Source organism: Alternaria metachromatica, assembly GCF_023757995.1.
Source record: "Alternaria metachromatica strain BMP 0045 chromosome Unknown scaffold_7, whole genome shotgun sequence".
NCBI lineage: Eukaryota > Fungi > Ascomycota > Dothideomycetes > Pleosporales > Pleosporaceae > Alternaria > Alternaria metachromatica.
Genome location: NW_026055498.1, coordinates 924,145 through 944,488, shown reverse-complemented (window position 1 = coordinate 944,488; position 20,344 = coordinate 924,145). Strand labels below are relative to the sequence as shown.

The window sequence follows — 20,344 nt, the reverse complement described above, 5'->3', positions numbered from 1 at the left end:
ATGCGCGTCTTTATAGCGATGCTGTAGCGATCATGGAAACATCATCAACGCCGCCACCAGCCAATCTCTACCCTGGCTCGATAACTACTGTTAGCTCCATCACAGCTAGGTCTCGGTGGTATCGGAGTTTAAACGCGATGGATGCTGCTGCGTGGTGTGCGAGAATTCTAGAACGTATACGTCATCGTGAAGATGTGGATCTGGATCGGGGCTCGGCAGTTGCGACGGATGTACCTGAGGACATGCGAAGAACAACACACCGTAGATGCTAGGCTGGTTCTTCAAAACTTGCTGGTTTCATGTCTAATTACTAATTATTTTGTATATACAGTCGAATCAGATGCGTGTCATAACGGTCATTCAAGCTTATACGTAGATGTAGCAGAAAGGTCCCTCAGTCGTGCTCATCAGATCCTCCATCCTCTCCGTTCCATCCGCAGCATAGCCAAGGTTGATAGTCGTGTCAAAGGTGGTGTTGGCCGAGGGAGGCATGTTCAAGAAGGTGCCAGTACCCGAGATACCGCCAGCCTCGCTCGTGCGCGTCTTGCGGTCGAGCTGCTGCCAGATCCACCAAGTCCTGTCAATCTGAGCGTGGTGGAGGTAGAAGAGCGGGTCACCGGGCGAGACGAAGAAGTCACGTCCGGGGTCGCCGCCCATGGAGTAGTGACCACCGCCGTGGACACCCAGACTGTCTGTTCCTGGTACACCTTGCATGACCATCTCGAATTGCCAGATGTCCTTCTTGTTGATGATGAGGTCGGCGATGGCGGTCGCGTTGGCCCACTTCTTGTTGCTGTAGTCGGTTAAGTCGCGCGTCAGACATCTGGGGTTGTAGGAGAGGCCGTCGCCGTTTGCGATCTCGGTTCCGTTGGTTGTGCTCAGAGCGACTGGGCCGAGATTGACCTCTGAGATGATTGTTAGTATCTGACTAAACATCTAGAATTTGTATTGGGGACTTACTCATGTCCTTGAATGGACCGCTCGTTACACAGCCACCACCGGTACCGGCGGGGATGTAGATGTATGGTTCGCCCCTGCCTGCGATGACAACTTGTCCCTGGCCGGGAATGAACTTTCCATTACCGGACATGGAAGAGGCAGATCCGTCGAGCATAGCCGACTTCTCGAGACCGCTAGCAGCAGTCTTGGCCCAGTCCCAATAAGGCTGAGTGCCCTTGTAGCCGCACTCGTTCTTGAGAGCTTGCTCGTACTGCCAGGTGAAGTACCTGTGCCACGCCAAGAAGGTACCGGTGTAGTGGATCTCCATGGTCTTCAGAATGTGGTTGCCAACAAAGTCATCGAAGCGAGACTTTGCTCCTGGGATGAGTGAAGCAGGCGTGTTGGCCTTTTTCTTTTGGAGGCAGAGTACGGCATCGGTGTAGGCTTTGCGTTCCGGCTTCGTCAGGGCGCTCCATTCTTTGCGTACCGATACATTGTTCCAGGTGCAAGCGGCTCGCTTGGACGAAGTTGCTGCAAGTGCTTCCTCGACTTGTTGCTGAGCGAACAGAGCCAATTGCTCAAGTTGATCGCTGGCGACAGAAGGATCGCTCGAGGGAGCAGTTGGTAGCGAAGAGGGGTCTATCGGCGCATCTTGTGGAGCTGGTAGCGCGTGTGATAGAGTTCCAGCGAGCAGGGCCAGTGCGATGGGGGAGTTGAAACGCATGTTGTCTGTTGACCAATGGAACTGATGGATCAGGAAGTGGCTTGTTTAGCAGGAGAAGCTGAGTGCTGATGAGCAAAAGAAAAACGTGCCGCTCCCATACATATACCTCGAAGAGATGACCATACACCGCTACCGATTGAGCTTGCCATGCTCACTGCCGGGGTTGGTGGCGAGTACATGCCGAAGCCACCACGACCTTGCTGGAACAGTACTGTACACCGCATCTAGTCTTGCTATCTCCGTCTGCTGGCGAAGAATTGGAGCAAGGTAAGGCGATGCCACGTGTGGGGCCAATAATTTTCTGGTGCCTGGAGCCTGTGCCTACCCATCTCCGACTATACTCATGCCCTGAGCGCAAGGACCCTGAGGCTAGATTGGCGGGCTACCTATGAACCGGGTCGTATCCTCAAGCGAGTCCATACGAAGAGCCATCGTTCGGCGACATGTGCATGGCAAGATCGGAAGTAGCTTGCCGGACAACTCATATGGCGCCGATGTACCCATAGTGTCAGGTCGAGGCTGCCCGGTCTTCGGATGGCCACGGGCCTAGCGTCGTTTGGATAAAGACCCAAAGTTGATGCGCGGGAACATGATGGGCGCGCAGCATTCTGAATCATGCCGGCTGCGAGTAATGTGTGAGCTCCGCGGTCGTTAGTTACCCATACAACAGGTAGTTCGACAACTCTACCTCGGTCATATCCGTACATCTATCTTTTCCTGCCGAGGCTGCCCTGATACCAGTCTATTCCACGTCTGCAGGTCGTCACGTCCGAGACCTGCATAATGAGCCGCGACCCGCCCACGTGCAGGAGAGGAAATATTCATCCTGGCGGCAAGCCATGTGGTTTACGAAAATTCCCTGAAAAGTGTACTGATCCTTCCATGATTCAGGAGCCTGCATCGGGTCTGGTTGCTCGGATATCGTGCGAGTTAGGTGAAGACTGCTAAGCATTCTATGTCGCTGCACATTGGTGGCGCAATCATGCCATGGCGCTAGGCCACGCTAAGGGATGAGATCCGTCTTGCCGACTCCCCGTCCCGCTTCCTCCACTCCATATTCACACCGAGCGCAAGGCCAGTGAGGCCTCCAGTGCTTCCAAGCTACCGGTTAATCTCGATTGCGAATCTAACGTGCAGCCGCACGGGAGGCCCCATTCTGGCGCAGTCATTGGCTTACGCACCACCTTTCGAGTCTCTGGAAGCGTGCCGTCTGTTACGACCTTCCTTACAAGGCGCCTGGAAGCGACAAGCGCAGCAGATATTAGCCGATCTCTCAGCTCTCTCAGTCTTGCCTCGGTTTGCAGTAGAGGTACTGCGATATGTTGTCAGCATGTTCTCGAGCTTACCGGCAGACGACGTGTCCAAGCACAGCCTACGCGGCCCGGGGGATCTGCTCACGTCTACTTTCCCGCAACGGCCCTTCTCTGCATGGCCTGATACCATCAATGTCCTCAATCTGGTCTGCGGACTTCTCTCTTCTCCTGTCAATGCTCGGTTGTACTCCGTATTGACGAAATCATTCTCCACCGGCCCGTGCTCTAGACTAGCACAGTGCAGTGGGTTTAGTTTCGAAGATGTGCAGTAAACGGTATGACATGCAGCTTCTAGCTCTTCATCACTCGCTTTAACGATTTCTAGAGTGAGGTTCATGCGGCACTTTGGGTACTCCTTCGCTGCCTTACCTTGGCAGCTTCATACCCACGTGGCCGGTAACGCAGTTACGGATCTTTGTCTGCTTTTTGCGGGTAGGGTCATCCGTGTTCACTGAATGGTAGCACGAAGAACAGCTTCAAGGACTATTCAACTCATACACTACTGTCAGAACGTGCCGCTACACTGGGCGTTCAGCCACAGCTCAGTGCCGTCGCCAGTGCCGTCGCAACTCCCGAGGTTCTTTAGGACCGCACTTAGATTACCCTACCAGCGCCGTGCCCAAGACCCTGCACTTGAGACTCTGCGTCTGCAGGGGTAATCTTGGATCAAGGGATACTATTTCCTGCCCTGTCAGTCTGCCACGCAAAGACCCATACTTTCGTCTCGAATCAGCCGTCCACAGCCACCATTCCTTCCAGGTGTAGCGAGGCTAGTCCAGACGGTTTCTCGCCAACACATGTCGTTCAGGCTCGGTACCAGATGCGATGAGCCCGACCTCTTGCGCGGCGTGATGGATCGCAGATGCCAGAAAACAAGGTTTGCGTTAACTGTATTCTCTCCGTCCTTCCGTGTGGCGGTTTAAGGTCTTGCAGACAGGAGCTGCTGGTCTCAAGACGTACGCCATGTGAAACCCCTGACGTCGTCGCGAACTCCCGCTCGCTGGTACTATATTGCATATAGTGCAAGCATCTTGCTGGAACATCGAAAAACTTGCGTGATCTGGAATCCTTCACCTTCAATTGACGTGCTTCCCACAATGCAGCAAAGCGGCGCAGCCATGGCACCAATGCGACCCTACGAAGATCAGGGTCCTACCATCCTCGCGAGCACGCTAACCGTCACCGTCGTGGCCGTGCTCACGACGATTGCGAGGTTCTATGTCCGAGTTAAGATGATCAGGAATGTTGGTTGGGACGTGAGTACTCCGCTGGCAAGGCATCGGTGAACAACACTGACTTTGTGCGATCAGGACTATGTGATGCTGTTGGCTATGACATTGGTATGGAACGACTGTTCTTGGGATTACCGTACACTGCTAACACTCTGCAGTGCATTGCTGGACAATGCCTTGTTATACCACAGGTTCATATGGGCGCAGGGAAACACATTGACTACATCAAGAAGGAAGACTTCGTAGCCGCTCTGAGGCTGAATCTCATTTCGCAGCCGATCTTCCTGTTCGCCATATGTTTCGTCAAGGTCTCTGTGGGGTTCTTTCTCCTTCGGATTGCGGTCGGACGGTTATACAGGCGCTTGATTATCGGCATCATGGGTGAGTGCATAACTCTCTGATAGCAATATGCGCAGCTAACCAGTCCCAGTATTCATGACGGTTTACACCATTGGCTGCGCTCTTACAGTCGTCACGCAGTGCCAACCCCTAAGTCTCATGTGGGATCAAAGCGCCAAAGGCACATGCTGGACCATCCAGACGAGACAAGCCCTCGGCTTCCTGAACATCGTACTGAACATCATCACCGATATTGCCTTCTCAGTGGGCATACCTGTGAGTGTTTCCGAATACTGACTACTGCATTGACTGTGCTAATGCATCCATGTAGATTCCTATGCTGTGGGGCGTCCAGATGAACCGGCGTCACAAAGCGTCCCTCATCTGCATCCTCGGCCTTGGTACATTTGCTACAGTCGCCGCTTTGGTCAAACTATCCTACCTTCCTCATTACGGGCGGGAAGGCGACCTCCTCTGGGACTCGCGCGACATGACCATCTGGACCGTCGTCGAGTGCAACGTCGGTATCGTCGCCGGTAACCTGCCCTGCCTTAAACCACTCTTTCGATCCATCCTCGTATCCACATACGGCAGCGGCTCCCGCAAGAACTCGCAACCGCGGTACTTTTCAGATGCATACGGAAAAGGTACAAAGCAACGCTCTACGGTCAAAAGCTACGGTCCCCTCGCATCAAATAAGACATCAGACGGCGAGTATGCAGGTCATAGCGCTGCTGGCAAGTCATACATGCTCACAACAATCGATGCGGCGAACAAGCAAACTGGAGATCTAAGCAGGAGTCCATCTGGTGGAAGCTCAACGAGCGGAGAACGAGGAAGCACGGAGAGCGATACAAGGCTGCACAACAAAGCACATGGAAGTGGAGGGATGGGCAACATCACTGTGACGACAAAAGTAGATGTGACTGAGTCGATGCATTCAAACGACATCTACGAGAGCGGGAGGACGTATCAGAGACCACAAGCGAAGGAGATGGTGTGACTCAAGAGCGAAGTTTGGTGGTGATGGTAATGTCTTTCTTATGTTTCTCTCTGTGTCTCTGTCTCGTCTAATGTATACCCCAACTCTCGTCTAATGGCTCACACTAATAAATATTATGTATCCAATGATATCCATCTGAACACCACACTCCTATCTCACCCGCCCAGCCAATCTCTTGCGTCGATGGCAGCATCACTCGGTGCTGTCTTCGTTCGACGCAGTATGCAGATTGGCAGGCCCGCCGTCTCCGACTTGATACTCGTCCGCCAAGAACTCAAACTGCTCAAGATAATGAAATGCGGTAATGCAATGGTGCCTCGCGGCTTCTCTCTAGCTCCCTATTCGGGGCGGTGTATATAACTGCAATCTCGACAAACGTCGGACGCGATGACAAAGATGACAAAGGAAAGTTGCTGAATTGGCTCAAGTAGAGCACAGTGGTGTTTGAACAAGGGAATCGAACTTCGAGCAGCTCAACCGAAAAGGCTGCGCATGCTCCTGCGGCACATGAAGAGCAATGTTGCGGAGCACTCCATCCGGTAACGACAGTAACCTAGACTCGCGGTTCCTGGATTTGTTCGACCTCGGCGAAGCCTTCAGCGTTGCTTCAGGCGCAATCTCGCCGATCTGGTCTTCAAACGAGATATCAGCCTGCGAGTCGCGCATGCACCACGTCTCACGCCACATAGCGGAGATGTGCTGGCGTTCTTCGCGGGACGCGCTGTCGTCTTCGTCTTCTGGTTGCTCTTGGATGACGTGGATCTTTTTCTCGTCGTCGTTGTCGGAGTCAGACGATTCTTCCAGCGAAGAGGCGGAGATCTTGCGGAAGCGATGCACGTCTGCGTCCATGGGCCGGTCGAGCCAGTCGTCCATCTCCTCGTCGGACATCTCGCTGCGGGTGCTTCTTGAGGAGCTCCAGGAGTAGCTGCTTTGCGGTGTTTGGGGTGGGGAGATGGGTGGGCTGAGCGTGGACTCGTAGGTTGCTTGCTTCCAGTGCACGTAGCCTTGCATGCCTTGGATGAATTCCTTGCTGGGCTTGCGGTCCATGGGCATGAGGAATTGCTGGATGGGGAAGAAGCTGCCTTCGACGGGTGAGATGGGCGGGGACAGGAAGCCGCTGGATATCGGGGTCTCGAGGTCGAATTCGGTGCATCGGGTCGTGTCCTGGGAGCTTTCCCGATCTGACTCCGGCACTGATGTGAGCGATGTTGTCGATGAAGCCCTCGTGCGTTCCGCAGATTGCTTGACCGAAAGCACCGGATCCTCTTTCAACGACCGCATGTGCGAAAGGAGCTGGTCGTGAGTTTCGTTCAGCCGTTGGAAGAACGACTTCTTCTGTCGCAGCACATGCGGACGAAGGTCGTCGTACGGCACGCCAATGGTAGTCGACATCCTGGCAGAGAGTCGATTGATTTCGATTGAGTTCGATTCCTGGGTCCGAAGAGAGTTCAATGTTTCAGGAGGTGTTCGCACGGGGGTGTTTATGTTGATAGGGGCATGCTAGTTGCTTTTTTGCGATTGTTGTTGTTGTGTTGACCACGGGCGCCACGGGATACAAATACAGCTGAAACTGGGAAACACAGCTGCGCGTCCCTCCGGCCCCGCTAACAGTCGCAAAGCAAGGCGGGGCGATCTTCGTAATACGCCAGAAAAACGGTTGATCCATGCAGAGCCGTTCGGTCAATAGTCCAGCGACTGTCCGGCAAAGCGCCTCATTGGCTCAATGCTGCTGAGGCGGGGCGATGTTGTGGTTCGGACTCGCATCCGATGACCTCAGAAAGACGAGGACCGGGGTCTGTTTTTCGCCTATGCCTTAGCTACATGCACACCAAAGAATGAAAGACTGGTTCACCATTCAGAAAGCCGTTGGAGTGCATATTGCAGATGTCAGTGAACTCCGTCCATGCACGAACGTTTCCATAGAGACAGCTGCGATACTCGTCACTTCACGACAGAAGCCATCAGTACCCAAGGCATCCCATGTGATGCGAAACATGATCGCTGGGATGTGTCGGAGAATAATGTGGAGTAAGTCATTAGCGAGCAGGTCCAGAACACACTCCCACTACGATCCGATGACATGTGCTCAATTTCCCAGAGCGCTCGCGTTAAAGCCGTTGGTAATGAGGCGCCTTGGGCTGTTGAGGCTTGCCAAACAAAGCGACGTAAACCGGTCCGAAACTCTAAAATCCAGCATAACAGCTTTTTGACACTTTGATTTCGCACCGTATTTTCGAGGTTTCCCATTACTTTTCGTCTGTGCTCCCACGTTTCGTCTGCATTACGCAGCTGCCGAGGACCCCACGGAGTCTTGTCCTTGCATGAACGATGCGGGTCGTGGACGTGGACCAGACGTCATGTGAAAGTCGTCTTTATTGCTAGACAGGAGGTACTTCGCAAGTCGCACATTGGGGAGCTCATCCAGCAGCCCAAGGTTTGGCCCGTGAAGCAAGGTCATCATCGAAATCCAGCATCAACCTGCTTGTTGAATATGCGCACAGCACGCTGATGAACTTTGATGACAGACTCGAAATTTTTGACCGTGGTTCGGTGCATGTCAGTAGCACTAGCCGGCCGGTGCCCAAGAGCCATGTCCCAAAGGCGTTAGGCTCCTCCTGCCGACGTTCGTGCCCAAGAAGTCAGGACGCGTTACGGGGCGAACACAACGCTCTCTGACCACCGCCTTATAAGTTGCACGATGCGATCGCAACCTCAGTCTGTGCATCTGGTTTCCCAGACAGGGCCACGCAGATCGACTCCCAGCCTTGGAATCAAAAAAGAAGGGATGAAGACCACGCATTGCCCAGTGACAGCCCAAGATTGGTACCCAGTCCTTGGCGCAAAACCGTTGTGCTGGTTGCTGCAGTTCCCAGGCCCTAACTAGCGAGCGCGGCACCGGCAATCAGCACTAAACGCCTAAGATTCCGTGGAAACCGAGGCAATTGGCTCGGTACTTCACGTCAGCATGTGCGGCAGTGGGAGCGACCTCTATTCGCTGCGCGTCTTCAGTACGGAATTCCGTACACTTTAAACTGTTGGATTACCTTTCTATCTAGCAAAACTTCACATGCGCCATCAACCCTCCTCTCCGAGCGTCTGTCCGATAAGATTCGGGAGATCCGAGCACGCAACATAGACACGCAATACGGACAAAGGAGGAGGGCCGTGGTGCTCGAGGCGAGCGGGGAAGCCCACGTCTTCCGGTGCGCACGGCGCAAAAATAGTAAATGACGGGTGTGCGGAGAGGAGAAAATGACGATGTGCGGTTCTGGACTTTGTGATCGCAGCAGGGTTGTGTATCAGAAACTTCTCCTTGCAGGATGAACTTTTCTTGCGCGCAAAGTTTGCGCGTTGGACTTGCATATTGTTCTCGTAATGGAGTGATGAGGAATGCACGCGTCGGGTATGCGGTTTTGAAGCAAGTCTCTCGTTGCGATCTTTGCATTTGAGACTATACTGGTGTTTGGGATGGCTGAGTGATGCGGCAATCGTGTGCGCCTCGTCGCTGTGTTGTCGTAATGCCAGTGGGCGAGGAAAAGTCCACGGTCAATCATGCGGTGTGTTCTCCTCGCGAATCGCAGGACTGTAATCGCGAAGGACACTTGTCAGGTGTATATATTCTGCCGCCTGGTGCTCAACATCGTGACCTTTCGTTGGCGAGTCGCGCACGACGGACAGATCATCCAATGGTGGCCATTGAGGCACGTCTTCCCAGTGAACCCAGCACTGCACGCCTCAACGGTACATTCTGTATCGTGGAGCCGATACCCGTATGATCTGGGTAGGTGTCAGTTGTCTTCGCTTTTCAACGTACAAGCCCAACATGGTTTCCATCCGCGAGCGATCGAATAGAATGGGTATACGTACCGGCTTTCGCACACAGTCGTGCAGCGCGGAGCTCGAACTGTGAGTGCGCGTATATATAATGAAGGAGAACTATACAAGACATAGTCTCCTCCCGCATTCTCAACCTCGACGTCTTCGTAGCTATATTCCTAAGTCCCCTCTATAACTTCATCTGGTGTAATGGCGGAGCCCACGACAGCACGCACCGCATCGTGGAGGAACGTCAAGACTGTCGGCTGTCGATCCAGGATCTTGGCTGACGGCGTGAACAGTCCATTCAACTGGTGAATTGAATGACAGGAAAATCCTCCAGCTATCGAGTGACGATGCGAGCAGCGTTCCGCAACATGAGCCAATAGGCGAATGCACTGGAATCCGGGTGTATATATATATTGGAGCGACGCGCAGAGTAAAACGCGACAGAGTGTCTGTCCGCGAGACATGTCATCGTGAGCCGTTTCGCTTTTTCGCGCAGTATACATCGAGTGGTACGGAGAAACCGCGCTCAGCTCGGGAAACCTATTGCTGTCAGCTCAATCGACTTTTTTGTAGAACAGAAGAAACAACGAACCCTCGATTGGATGCACGTCGTGCAAAGGTCCCTCCACACAGTCGTACCTCGTGAAATCGCTCCATGGCGCAACCACCTGGATGCTAGGATGCCATACAAATGGCACTGGCCCAAGTACATCAGGGTTGTCGGATGCAGACTATCTCGCAACGAAGATGAGGGAGTGCCAATCGGAATTGCATGGCACAATTCTGGTCATGGCGTTAAATATATATAGGGTTGCAGGTGGTGCCGACAGAAGCCATTGGTTTCGTAGCAGTAGTCGACAAAACTAACAGGGCAGACCATGTCTTGCAACCATTATATCTGGACGCATGTAAAGATATATATAATAAGGAAAATGGATGGCGGGATACGGTCTTTTTGTGGTGGAGATCTCGAGCAGGATTTATATCGCGGAGCTGGCGTGAACACATGGCTGGTCCTAGTAAATGCGTGATTAGTATACGAGTACATTGAGGCGTTACCCATGTTCCGACAATTAGTAAAAGAATATCACGAGAGTGCGGGAAAGGGGTGACGTATCAAGAGAAGACGGGAGTGATATCCGAACGACTTTTCATATCAACATGCGATGTCAGTACATACCCACTAAGATGCCACATACCCATACACAAGTACCACGTCATACCCCATCACCCGTCTCCCACAACATTACACCCGTCTCCCATCCCACACCACTACACCTCAGAAGTTATCACAAGCCCTCTCAAACCACCTACTCTCCAACGGCTGCGGAAAAACACCCCCATCAATCAACTGAAACAGATCCCACTCGCCCGCCCCTCCCTCAGTCTTGAAGTTCCAAAAGATCCAACCTTTGGTCTTGGCCTCATACGCATCGAGTTGAACTTCGATGTAGCGACGTACGCTGTTCTTCCAGTCTTGAGACCACAGAGAGACAGGACCGGATTTGCCGGCGCAGGTGTCGATGTAGTAGGAGCCGGGGAAACTGCCTTCCATGCGGGAGCCTAGGTGGAAGCCGTTGAGGTGCGGGGCGCAGTCTGTGAAGGCGCCGGACCATTCGCCTACGACTGGGGTGGGGTGTTAGTGTAAGGATGGGATGAGATGGGAGGGGGTGGGCGGGGCTTACTGGTCCATTTGTCGGAGCTGTCGTAGTTGGTGACCTGGAAGGCAGGGGTTAGTAGATGATTACCGGTGCGATGGCAGAGAGCCTGTGACATACAGAGTTGCACGCAAGAGCGATGTGTTGGTCGATGGACATGCTGTTCGCACCATCGCCGAAGATCTGGTACTCATGATGATCGACAATCACATTGCTCGCACCATCCTTGGTAGTCAGGAAGCCGTTCAGCCAAGATGGGTTCTCGAAACCATCGTGCATCATGGCGGGTGTGTCGCTGATATCCCGTAGACTCCAATACGCGTCGTTGTAGAACTGTTTGACCATCTCGCGATCGAGCTTCAGTAGGAAAGGCTCGTTGAGGAATTGGATGGCGATCACGACGTCTTGCATCTCTGGTTTGGCGTACTTTTGTGAGATCACGCTGAGTGCAGCGTGTGTATGGCTCAGACTCTCGGCGTCGCCCCAGGATGGCCAAGATGCTGTGTGGCCACTGTGATCAAAGCCGTTCTGGGATTTGGGTGCGCCGTGGAGGTCGATGATGATCTTGAGACCGGTTTGGCGCGCCCAGTCGATTGCGGCGTCGAGGTAGGGAGCGGCACCGGCGATGTAAGGGCCCCAGGGCTCCACATAGCTATGAGGTGTGCCGTCAGTGAGGTTGCATGATGGAATTGTAGGAAGCCTCACCTCCAGTAACCGACGGGAATGCGCACGACGTTGAAGCCGGAATTCTTGATCTTCCAGAAGTCGTCCAATGAGACGAAGTTATCCCAATGTTGCTTCAGTACATCGGCACAAGCATCGTAGCCCAGTCGCTCGCAAAGCGTCCATTCGTCAAAGACTGGCCATTCTTCTGAGTCGTACTTCTCGAAGATGGATGGTGTGATGAATCTGAGTCTGTCAGGCGAGGCAAACAATGGGCGCGGGTTTGCTTACGGCTCCACGACGAGCCAACCGCCAATGTTAACGCCTCGCACTTTCTCGGTACCCCAGTCAAAGGCGACGCTTCGGCCGTGAAGGGTACTACAGATCCAGTAAGCCTATGAGACTGGGCTTGTACGGAAGGGTGCTCACCTAGGTGCGGCTGCTACAACGGAGGCCACAGCTGCCAGCAGCGTTGTGATGAAGGACTGCGTACGCATGCTGGAATGGGTGTGGATTGGATTGTTTGCTGTATCTGTGCCCGAATGTCGAGGTGCAGTAAAGTAGAGAAAGATGGTCGAACGAAAAGACCAAGTGGTGTTTTGAAAGTGAAAGAGTGAAGAAATTAGTACAACCTTGCGGGTAGTATCTATAAAGCTCAGGTACAAACGTCGTAGATACGTATACAGTGAAATACCGGGCAGTCGCAAACCCGCATGCAGCGCGGATAGGAAGCGACTACCACAACAGACACCCGGAGCGACCATTCTCGGTTCCACGCCGTGACCCAATGGAAGTGACAGGTGACGCAGTTTCCAACCGTGTCCACCTGGTCCTTATGGTACATCCTGCCGTATCCTTGCGTTGCAGGAGCGACATAGTACCCTAGTGCGACAATGTCATTCCTTGAGATAGTGACATATATCTGCTTCTTCTTGTACCGTATTCAGACTGAAAGTCCTGTTAATGGAGAACTGAGTATCCAAGACATAATGTATGCCGAACGTCGAGGCCTTCTCTCAAGCGTCGGGTGACTGCACAAGTCTCCTCAAAATCGAGTTCTTGCGCGAACACAAGTCGAAGAGGTGCTGATGCAGGATGCATCAATCCATATAACCCGTCGTCTCGTCCATGATCGCCGCGAAGCTCTTAGTCTCACGATGCTTCCCACTCGTCATAGGTGGAAACTGCGACATCTTCAGTCGGAACTCGTCTGACTTCTTGATCGCAGGCGCAAGATTCCTAACGATCTGTCAGTTCATGCTACCACCAGTCTAAAGCACAGTCGTACTTTACATCCCCACGAACGAGGTAATTGTTCCGTTCCATTGCAACAGCGAGCTCCTCCTGGTGGTTATCCAATAATCCAGTATTGGGCACGACAATAAGTGGAATCTGATAGCGAAGTGCTTCGAGGATAGAACCCGATCCTATGCGTCGTCAGATGAATCAATCAAATGAAGCGACTGTGCAGTACCAGCATGTGAGATGACCAAGCCTTTCGACCGCTGCACCAACTGGAACTGGGTTTTCAGTCCGTCCGGATTGAAATCTATACCATCTATAACGAGGTCTCCTTTTGACGGGGTCGTCTCCTGTATGTATGCTGAAGCGAGTTTGGAGAACTGTTTGTACACGTCCTCGGCAGATCCGTATTGGACCAAGAGATGGGTGAATCCGCCTTCGCGTAGTGAATCCAGACACGTCGGACTCAGCACTGATTCAATAAGCTCGGTGAACGGCGCCGTTGCTCCGGTAGTCACGAAGCAGAGCTTCGAATCAGCCGTCCAGTTCCAAGCCATGGTGGATGTGATGTATGTCAAGATATCGAGGGATAGTATACGGCGAACGTAGTCAGTCCAGCCATGAACTGCCCTCGAAATCAGAACCAAAAGTCGAAATTAAGTCGGCGTAAAGATGGTCACGATGCCAGGACGGCGGCGAAGGTCGGGGCCATCTTAGTTCCAATTGGTCCAACGCACGGCCACACTTTGCAGCACCCCATCGCCAAGCCATTCCTGTATCGCGAAAAGTCGACGACAGCATCACCCGCCCAACCAACATTCAATGGCGTCAATACCACGAAGACTGCTCTTGCAGTCACGCCAATGCCCCTCGCGGATACGTACGCTCGCCGCGCCGAAACACACATCCGCACAATGGCAACGGCCAATATCCACAACGCCGCGGCGATATGCCAACGAACCCACGAAAGAGGGCTCTGTAACTGCTGCGGATGCGAACAAGCCGACTGAGACTCTGGACGAATTGGCGCCGGAATTACCTCAATCGTCTTTCTCGAACACCACGCAGACAAAGGCATTCCAGGATATGACACCGCAAGAGCGCGAATCCGCCATGTTGGAGAATCTCCGCGTGTCCCTCGCAGAGATCGATCCGAATGTAGTCCGCGACGCCCTCCGAAAGGGTAAACGTGGTCTACCACAGACTCAGGACTTTGGCCTGGAAACAGACGAAGACTTCGACATTGAAGAGGATGACAAGAGGAAGGTATCCACAGGATTCTGGGCTGAGGGAGAAGAGAGCATGGGACCAGACGAAGATTACTACGGAGACGACCTGACGAGTCACGGACACGGAGAGTTAGAGCAGCACCGCGAGCTGAGAGAGTACGCGCGGTTGATTGCGTGGGAGTTACCTCTCTTGAGCCGTACGTTTGAACGATTCCAACATACTCAGGACGAAATACACATACTAACATCACTCAGACCTCGCCCGCCCCTTCGAACCCCCCACATCCTCCACCCCCTTCCGCTTCCGCTACACCTCCTACCTCGGGGAATCGCATCCCGCCGCCAACAAAGTCGTCGTCGAGTTCTCGCCCAACGACCTCTCCGCCTCCCACTCCCTCACCCCCCTCCAAGTCACCAAAGTAATCAAACTCGCCGGACCCCGCTACAATCCCTCCACCAACATCGTCAAGCTGTCATGCGAGAAATTCGATACACAGTCACAAAACAAGCGTTTCCTAGGCGACACCCTGTCTGCTATTATCAAGGAAGCGAAGGAAGGCAAGGATACGTTTGAAGACGTGCCGTTTGATTTCAGACATCATACGCCGAAGAAACGGGCGGAGTTCCCCAAGGAATGGGTGCTGACGAAGGAGAGGAAACAGTATCTTGAGGAGAAGAGGGCGAAGACGGCTTATCTTGAGGATCAGAGGAAGGGGAATGGGTTGCTGGTGGATGGGAGCAAGGTGCTTGAGACGAGCTTGCCGTTTATGAGTGAGGCGGGCAAGGCGCCGGAGACGGTTATGGTGGGGGGTGCGAGGGGGAAGCCGCTGAGGTAGTGTGGGTGAAATAAACGTTGATGTATGAATATGAAATGTTTGATTGTTGTACAGATACGCAATGGAAACAGCATCTTTCTGAGCTGTAGTGTGTGGATGATACCCATATATCCAGTCAATCCCCAGCTGTCAAAACGCCTGTTGATACAATTTCCGGGGAATAATATCCCAAGGGTATAGTTAGACCCATCGTTACGCCAATATTTCCCTATAACGCCATACCCAATTCCAACATGATTTTTGCGACGATGTTAAACGGATGTATCCATGATTCCAGTATTGAGTGGGTCGACAATGCACTCGGCGCCACGGCGCTCGCACGTCTTACAAGGGATGACTACGGAAGCGTTCTCAGCGTGGATCCGCACGTTGCATGTGTACGAGGTCTTGCTATCATAACTGCGCACGCAATGAGTGCATACCCCAGCTCGATAGGCCATCTCTTCTATGCGCGCTGTTAGCAAGCAGGTCAAGCAGCTTGTCCTGTGACCGCGCTGGGGCGACTCTTCTTCCTGCTGCCTTTACCCGCAGGCGTCTCGCCCTCTTCCCGCTTACGCTTTGCGGGTCGAGAGCTGCCGCCCTTGGGTCGGTAGGCGGTGTCGTCGTCGCCACCACCAGTCTTGCGTCGTCCCTTGCCGGTTTCGGGGGCGGCGGAGTCTTCGTCGTCGTGGTCGCGGGGAGCGGGCGTGCCGCCGCCGCCAATGTTTGACTCGCGTTTGACCTTGGTTGCGTTGGCCTTGCTGGTCTTTGGCGCGGCAGACTTTTCGGAGAGGTTCTCGTGATGCGCCGCGTCTTTGTCTTGCAGGAAGACTTGGGGCTGGTGCTTGCGCAGCCAGTTGTAGACGCTGTCCGGGTTGCGCACGGTAAGATCCTTTTCGCTGAGCGGGGGCTGGGCGGATGCGAGGCGGACGGGGCGGCCCTGCTGGAGGGCCTGGTCGAAGCCGGGCTGCTCAAGGAGTTGGTCGGTAGCGAGGAGGTATTCGTCTTCGTGGGTGGGCGACATGTAGCCCGGCGCATGCTCGCTGAGGTCGATGCCCTCGACGGGGTGGTCGGGCAGGTCGGCGCGCGTCGTGTGGGGGACTTTGGCTTCGAGGCTGGCGAGCGACTTGAGCGTCTGCTGGATGGCTTGCGACGAGTGCAGTTGGTCAGCCCGTGTCGCGTATTCCTCGGGGGTGATGGTGTTGGCGGCCAGGTCATCTCTCAGCGTCTGCAGCTGCGCTTTCACCAATTCTGGGTCGGGGACGGCTTCGAGCGAGGGCACGGCAGTGTCGGCGGCGGAGAGGTTGCGCAGGTCGAAGCGCAGGCGCGGGTTGACGCGTGTCTGCTCGTTGAGCTCGAGGAGAATGTCGAGGATCTGGTCGTTGTTCTCCTGCAGGCGGCGGGCGGTGCCCATGGCCTTCCACTCCTGCTTGATGAGGGAGTCACTGTCGTTCATGGCCTCTTCGAACCTGATACGCATTTTACGGTATTTTCGTCTTTTATGCACATTAGCTGGGGACTGCATTTAATCCGTCGGCGCGTCATACCTCCACGAGCGCTTGACGGGCTTCTGCGTCGCATCAGGTGCATCGACGGGCGGTGCATCGTGGGCGAGAGCGTGGGGCTCCATCGGGGGCGGCGCTTCCGAGGCCATGGTGGTGAAAAGGGTGGTGGTTGGAGGGTCTTTGGCGGACGGAGGTGGTAGTGTCTGGTTCTAGAGTTGTATGGTTGCGCTCAGGGCACGGCCTCGGTGATTGCTAGGAACACGGTCTTTGGGAGCATCATGTGGACCTGCCACGCCTCCGTCTTCACGCCTGCCGACTGAGGCTTCACTCCCTCCTCCTCTGCCAACAGTTCCCTCTTCTCTGCCCGCTGCCTCGCCATATCGCTACCGTCTACACGCCTCTCTCCGCGCCAATCGCTCAACGCCAAAAGCTCGGACGCCCCGGAAGGTATTGCGTACTCAGTAAGAAGACCCTGAAAGCCCACGTCGCCGCCTTGCTCCTTTAGGACCTCACTGACATGCCATTGCCCGTGGCAGCTCTCCCATAGCCTCAGCCCGCGCACGCGATTATATATCCCCCTCTTCCACCGCCCGGCCGCCCGACGAACCCAACAATACCGCCAAACTGTCACCCATACTCCTCAATCGCACTTCTCGCCTGAGCTTTGCTGGCGACCCGCGGTCTCGCCCATCAGACTCGCCCTCGTCCTCGTCCTACTCCAAGATGTCGCTGGATGCTGCAAAAGACGCGAGGAGGCGACGTAGCAGTAGTCTTGTCTACAAAGAGCCCCCCGAGTCTCTGGAGCAGCTGAGCGACCAGTCCGCCCTGCCCAACCTCAACGCCGAATGGGTGAATGCAAAGGGTGAGCACGAGATACCGCGCATACACATCACAGGAGACAGAGATGCTGTGTTGCTATTCTATATCTCAGGCTAACACCTCCAGGGGCCTGGGCTATCCACTTCGTCCTCATCTTCTTCGGCAAGATTCTATTCGACATCATCCCCGGCATGTCGCAAGAAGCATCATGGACCCTCGTCAATCTTTCGTACGTGGCGGGATCCTACCTCATGTTCCACTACGTGCGCGGTGTGCCCTTTGACTTCAACTCGGGCGCCTACGACAACTTGAACATGTGGGAACAGATTGACAACGGCGAACAATACACACCAGCCAAGAAGTTTCTTCTCAGCGTACCCATTGTGCTATTTCTTGTCAGCACGCACTACACGAATTACAATCTGACGTATTTCCTCATCAACTGCTTTGCGACCATAGCAGTCGTCATTCCAAAGCTCCCCTCGGTATGCACCCCAATACTCTTCAGACGAAGCATTACTAACTTCCCCAGCTCCACAGAATACGATTCGCTTTCTTCAACAACCCACCGGACGACGCATAGCCGACAATGCCCATAATCACAACCATTGGTTTCACTGTAATTTGCATGTATTTTTAATAGCAGGCGCCTGGCATGGCCAGATTGAGTAGCATCACCGCGTGGGAGCGGCGTTGGGCATATCCATATTCAAGGGAGGCGCTGGATTCACAAAAGTAGAGGAATTGATTCCAAGATTACCTCGCGTGCTCACGTGGAGATAGTGGCTTGGATTAGCTGCATATATCGCATTCGGGACTGGTGCATACACATGATAGGGCGATAATTCTCCGCAAACATGCACTCGCACGGCATCTCTACTGTTCTTCCTCTACTGCTCTTTCTGAACGTCCATTACACCCAACCTTGGAATGCTTGGTAGTGTGGTTCAACATGCAAGGTGCCACCACTTCCGGCAACACCGGTCCGAGCGCAATGCCAAATCCAGCCAACCTTCGTCATCGATGCGCACCTCCATGCAGCGTGATCCTTCGCGCTCGACACCTGATCCAACGCGCCATTAATCCTGCACTTCAGGTCCCCCGTGATATTCGCCGCTCGAGGTTTTCGTGCGTGAATCTCCGCTGTCTTTCCAGCGCGCGCTTTCCTTGCGGTGTTCCAGAGTTCGCCATTTACCTTCGACGTCACGGCGATCATAGAACGCCTACTCTCGCCCAAGCTTCGCAGAGACTTCAACTCACTCACCACAATTGCACGCGTGCCTCTAACCAACAGTAAAGCATCATGGTCTGGTCTCAACTCGAGCCCACGGGGCCGCACGTTACTTACGTGACCCTAACTTTCTTTCTCATCTTGTACGCGCTGTTCTCGCTTATGATCCGGAACCGCCTGCATCTCTCAGAACCGCCTTTAGCTACGCTTTTTGGTATCGTAAGTACGGACATCTTTAAGAATGAATCTTTTCCTAACGAGACCGACAGATCGTCGGACCACGCGCTCTCAACCTCCTCAGGCCATATGAATGGGGCTTTTCCGTAAGTGTGCTCCTCATACAAACAAACAATACTAACCGTCGCAGGATGAAATTATCCAAGAACTGACGCGTCTCATCGTCGGGATTCAGTGCTTCGTGGTCGGTCTGGAGCTTCCCGCAGGCTATCTCCAAAAGAAATGGCGCGCCTTGCTTGTTCTTCTCGGGCCTGTCATGACGTTCGGCTGGCTGATGTGCGGAATGCTAATCATGTTCCTGTTCGACACAGACTTCCAGACTGCTTTGACGATATCGGCCTGTCTCACACCCACGGATCCTGTTCTCGCGGCGTCCGTTCTGTCAAACAGCCAGTTTAGCACCCGAGTACCCAAGCGGATTAGGGACTTGTTGAGCGCGGAGAGTGGTTGCAACGACGGCATATCCTTCCCGTTCTTGTACCTGGGGTTGAGTCTTCTTTTGAAGAACACTGCTAAGGGATTCTTCACGAAATGGTTCCTTGTCACGATACTGTACCAGTGCGTGGTAGGCGTTCTTCTCGGTATCGCTCTGGGATACATCTTCAACGGCCTCTACAGGTTCTCGCACAGCCGCGAGTGGATGGGCCGAGCCTCCTACCTCGCCTTCTACCTCCTCCTGGCCATCTTCTCTATCGGACTGGCATCGGTTCTTGGAGTTGACGACTTCCTAGTGGCCTTTTTCGCAGGACGTGGTTTCGCGCATAACCAGAAGAACCCGACTGAAGGAACCGCTCTACCCGTCATCATCGACTTGCTGATCAACTCGGCCTTCTTCATCTTCTTCGGTGCAATGATACCCTGGGCGAGCTTCAACGCCGTGGACGGAATTACTCCTCTCCGATTGGTTGCTCTACTCGCACTCATCCTACTCTTCCGCAGAATTCCGATCGTTTTCACGCTTTTCAAGACGAAGATGTTGCCATCCGTAAAGACCACAACCGAAGCCCTCTTTGTCGGCCATTTCGGACCAATGGGTGTCGGGGCCCTCTTCCTCGCCATCGAAGCCCGCGCTCAGCTCGAGACTGGTACATCCCTGCCATTGCCACATCCGCCTAAGGATCTGCCTGTTGAGCGACAACGGACAGCTACTATGATTTGGCCCCTTGTTTGCTTCATTGTGCTCGGAAGTACCATGATCCATGGCTTTAGTACTCTGGCTGTCAGTATCGGAGGCCATCTCGCGCGTCACGAGGGTGAGAGGGCTCCTTTAATCGGTGCTGAAACGGAAGGACTACATGGCATGATCCACAACGACAGTGAGGCCGAGGACGAACAGGAATAGTACAATGTTGTGCTCGGACGAAGACCGTTTGGCATGGGATGAACGTTGGAGCTTGGTCTGATCCAAGCTTGGACGCCAGCACGACACTGAGAAGAACGTCAGTGAGAGGAAGACGATGCTACCATTGGACTGTTGTCTCTGGGGATCAGGTCTTCTTAATTCACAGTGTCTGGACGAATACATGAAGTACGACATACGTCGACAATGTCACCCTGCATACAGTGTGCG

General features: G+C 53.8%; 9 protein-coding genes across 9 annotated transcripts; 4 read left to right on the top strand and 5 right to left on the bottom strand.

Moving 5' to 3' along the window:
• Positions 1-366: 366 nt before the first annotated feature.
• J4E83_004312 (uncharacterized protein) lies at positions 367-1,663 on the bottom strand (the record flags this gene model as incomplete). Its single annotated transcript, XM_049331241.1, has 2 exons — positions 367-905; positions 961-1,663. The coding sequence occupies 2 exons, from the start codon at positions 1,661-1,663 to the stop codon at positions 367-369; spliced, it is 1,242 nt and encodes a 413-aa protein (XP_049189787.1).
• Positions 1,664-4,073: 2,410 nt separating this feature from the next.
• On the top strand, positions 4,074-5,550 carry J4E83_004311 (uncharacterized protein; the record flags this gene model as incomplete). Its single annotated transcript, XM_049331240.1, has 5 exons — positions 4,074-4,232; positions 4,287-4,316; positions 4,367-4,589; positions 4,639-4,823; positions 4,879-5,550. The coding sequence occupies 5 exons, from the start codon at positions 4,074-4,076 to the stop codon at positions 5,548-5,550; spliced, it is 1,269 nt and encodes a 422-aa protein (XP_049189786.1).
• Positions 5,551-5,973: 423 nt separating this feature from the next.
• On the bottom strand, positions 5,974-6,942 carry J4E83_004310 (uncharacterized protein; the record flags this gene model as incomplete). The annotated part of the gene is made up of 1 exon (XM_049331239.1): positions 5,974-6,942. The coding sequence occupies one exon, from the start codon at positions 6,940-6,942 to the stop codon at positions 5,974-5,976; it is 969 nt and encodes a 322-aa protein (XP_049189785.1).
• Positions 6,943-10,654: 3,712 nt separating this feature from the next.
• J4E83_004309 (uncharacterized protein) lies at positions 10,655-12,193 on the bottom strand (the record flags this gene model as incomplete). The annotated part of the gene is made up of 6 exons (XM_049331238.1): positions 10,655-11,001; positions 11,061-11,094; positions 11,154-11,685; positions 11,739-11,942; positions 11,988-12,074; positions 12,126-12,193. The coding sequence occupies 6 exons, from the start codon at positions 12,191-12,193 to the stop codon at positions 10,655-10,657; spliced, it is 1,272 nt and encodes a 423-aa protein (XP_049189784.1).
• Positions 12,194-12,796: 603 nt separating this feature from the next.
• Positions 12,797-13,495, bottom strand: J4E83_004308 (uncharacterized protein; the record flags this gene model as incomplete). Its single annotated transcript, XM_049331237.1, has 3 exons — positions 12,797-12,935; positions 12,985-13,123; positions 13,171-13,495. The coding sequence occupies 3 exons, from the start codon at positions 13,493-13,495 to the stop codon at positions 12,797-12,799; spliced, it is 603 nt and encodes a 200-aa protein (XP_049189783.1).
• A 265-nt stretch (positions 13,496-13,760) lies between these two features.
• On the top strand, positions 13,761-15,003 carry J4E83_004307 (uncharacterized protein; the record flags this gene model as incomplete). Its single annotated transcript, XM_049331236.1, has 2 exons — positions 13,761-14,364; positions 14,423-15,003. 2 exons carry the CDS (start codon positions 13,761-13,763, stop codon positions 15,001-15,003), a joined length of 1,185 nt encoding a protein of 394 aa, XP_049189782.1.
• Positions 15,004-15,472: 469 nt separating this feature from the next.
• On the bottom strand, positions 15,473-16,636 carry J4E83_004306 (uncharacterized protein; the record flags this gene model as incomplete). Its single annotated transcript, XM_049331235.1, has 2 exons — positions 15,473-16,478; positions 16,530-16,636. 2 exons carry the CDS (start codon positions 16,634-16,636, stop codon positions 15,473-15,475), a joined length of 1,113 nt encoding a protein of 370 aa, XP_049189781.1.
• A 574-nt stretch (positions 16,637-17,210) lies between these two features.
• Positions 17,211-17,889, top strand: J4E83_004305 (uncharacterized protein; the record flags this gene model as incomplete). Its single annotated transcript, XM_049331234.1, has 3 exons — positions 17,211-17,349; positions 17,433-17,791; positions 17,839-17,889. 3 exons carry the CDS (start codon positions 17,211-17,213, stop codon positions 17,887-17,889), a joined length of 549 nt encoding a protein of 182 aa, XP_049189780.1.
• A 720-nt stretch (positions 17,890-18,609) lies between these two features.
• On the top strand, positions 18,610-20,116 carry J4E83_004304 (uncharacterized protein; the record flags this gene model as incomplete). The annotated part of the gene is made up of 3 exons (XM_049331233.1): positions 18,610-18,756; positions 18,807-18,860; positions 18,905-20,116. 3 exons carry the CDS (start codon positions 18,610-18,612, stop codon positions 20,114-20,116), a joined length of 1,413 nt encoding a protein of 470 aa, XP_049189779.1.
• Positions 20,117-20,344: the final 228 nt, after the last annotated feature.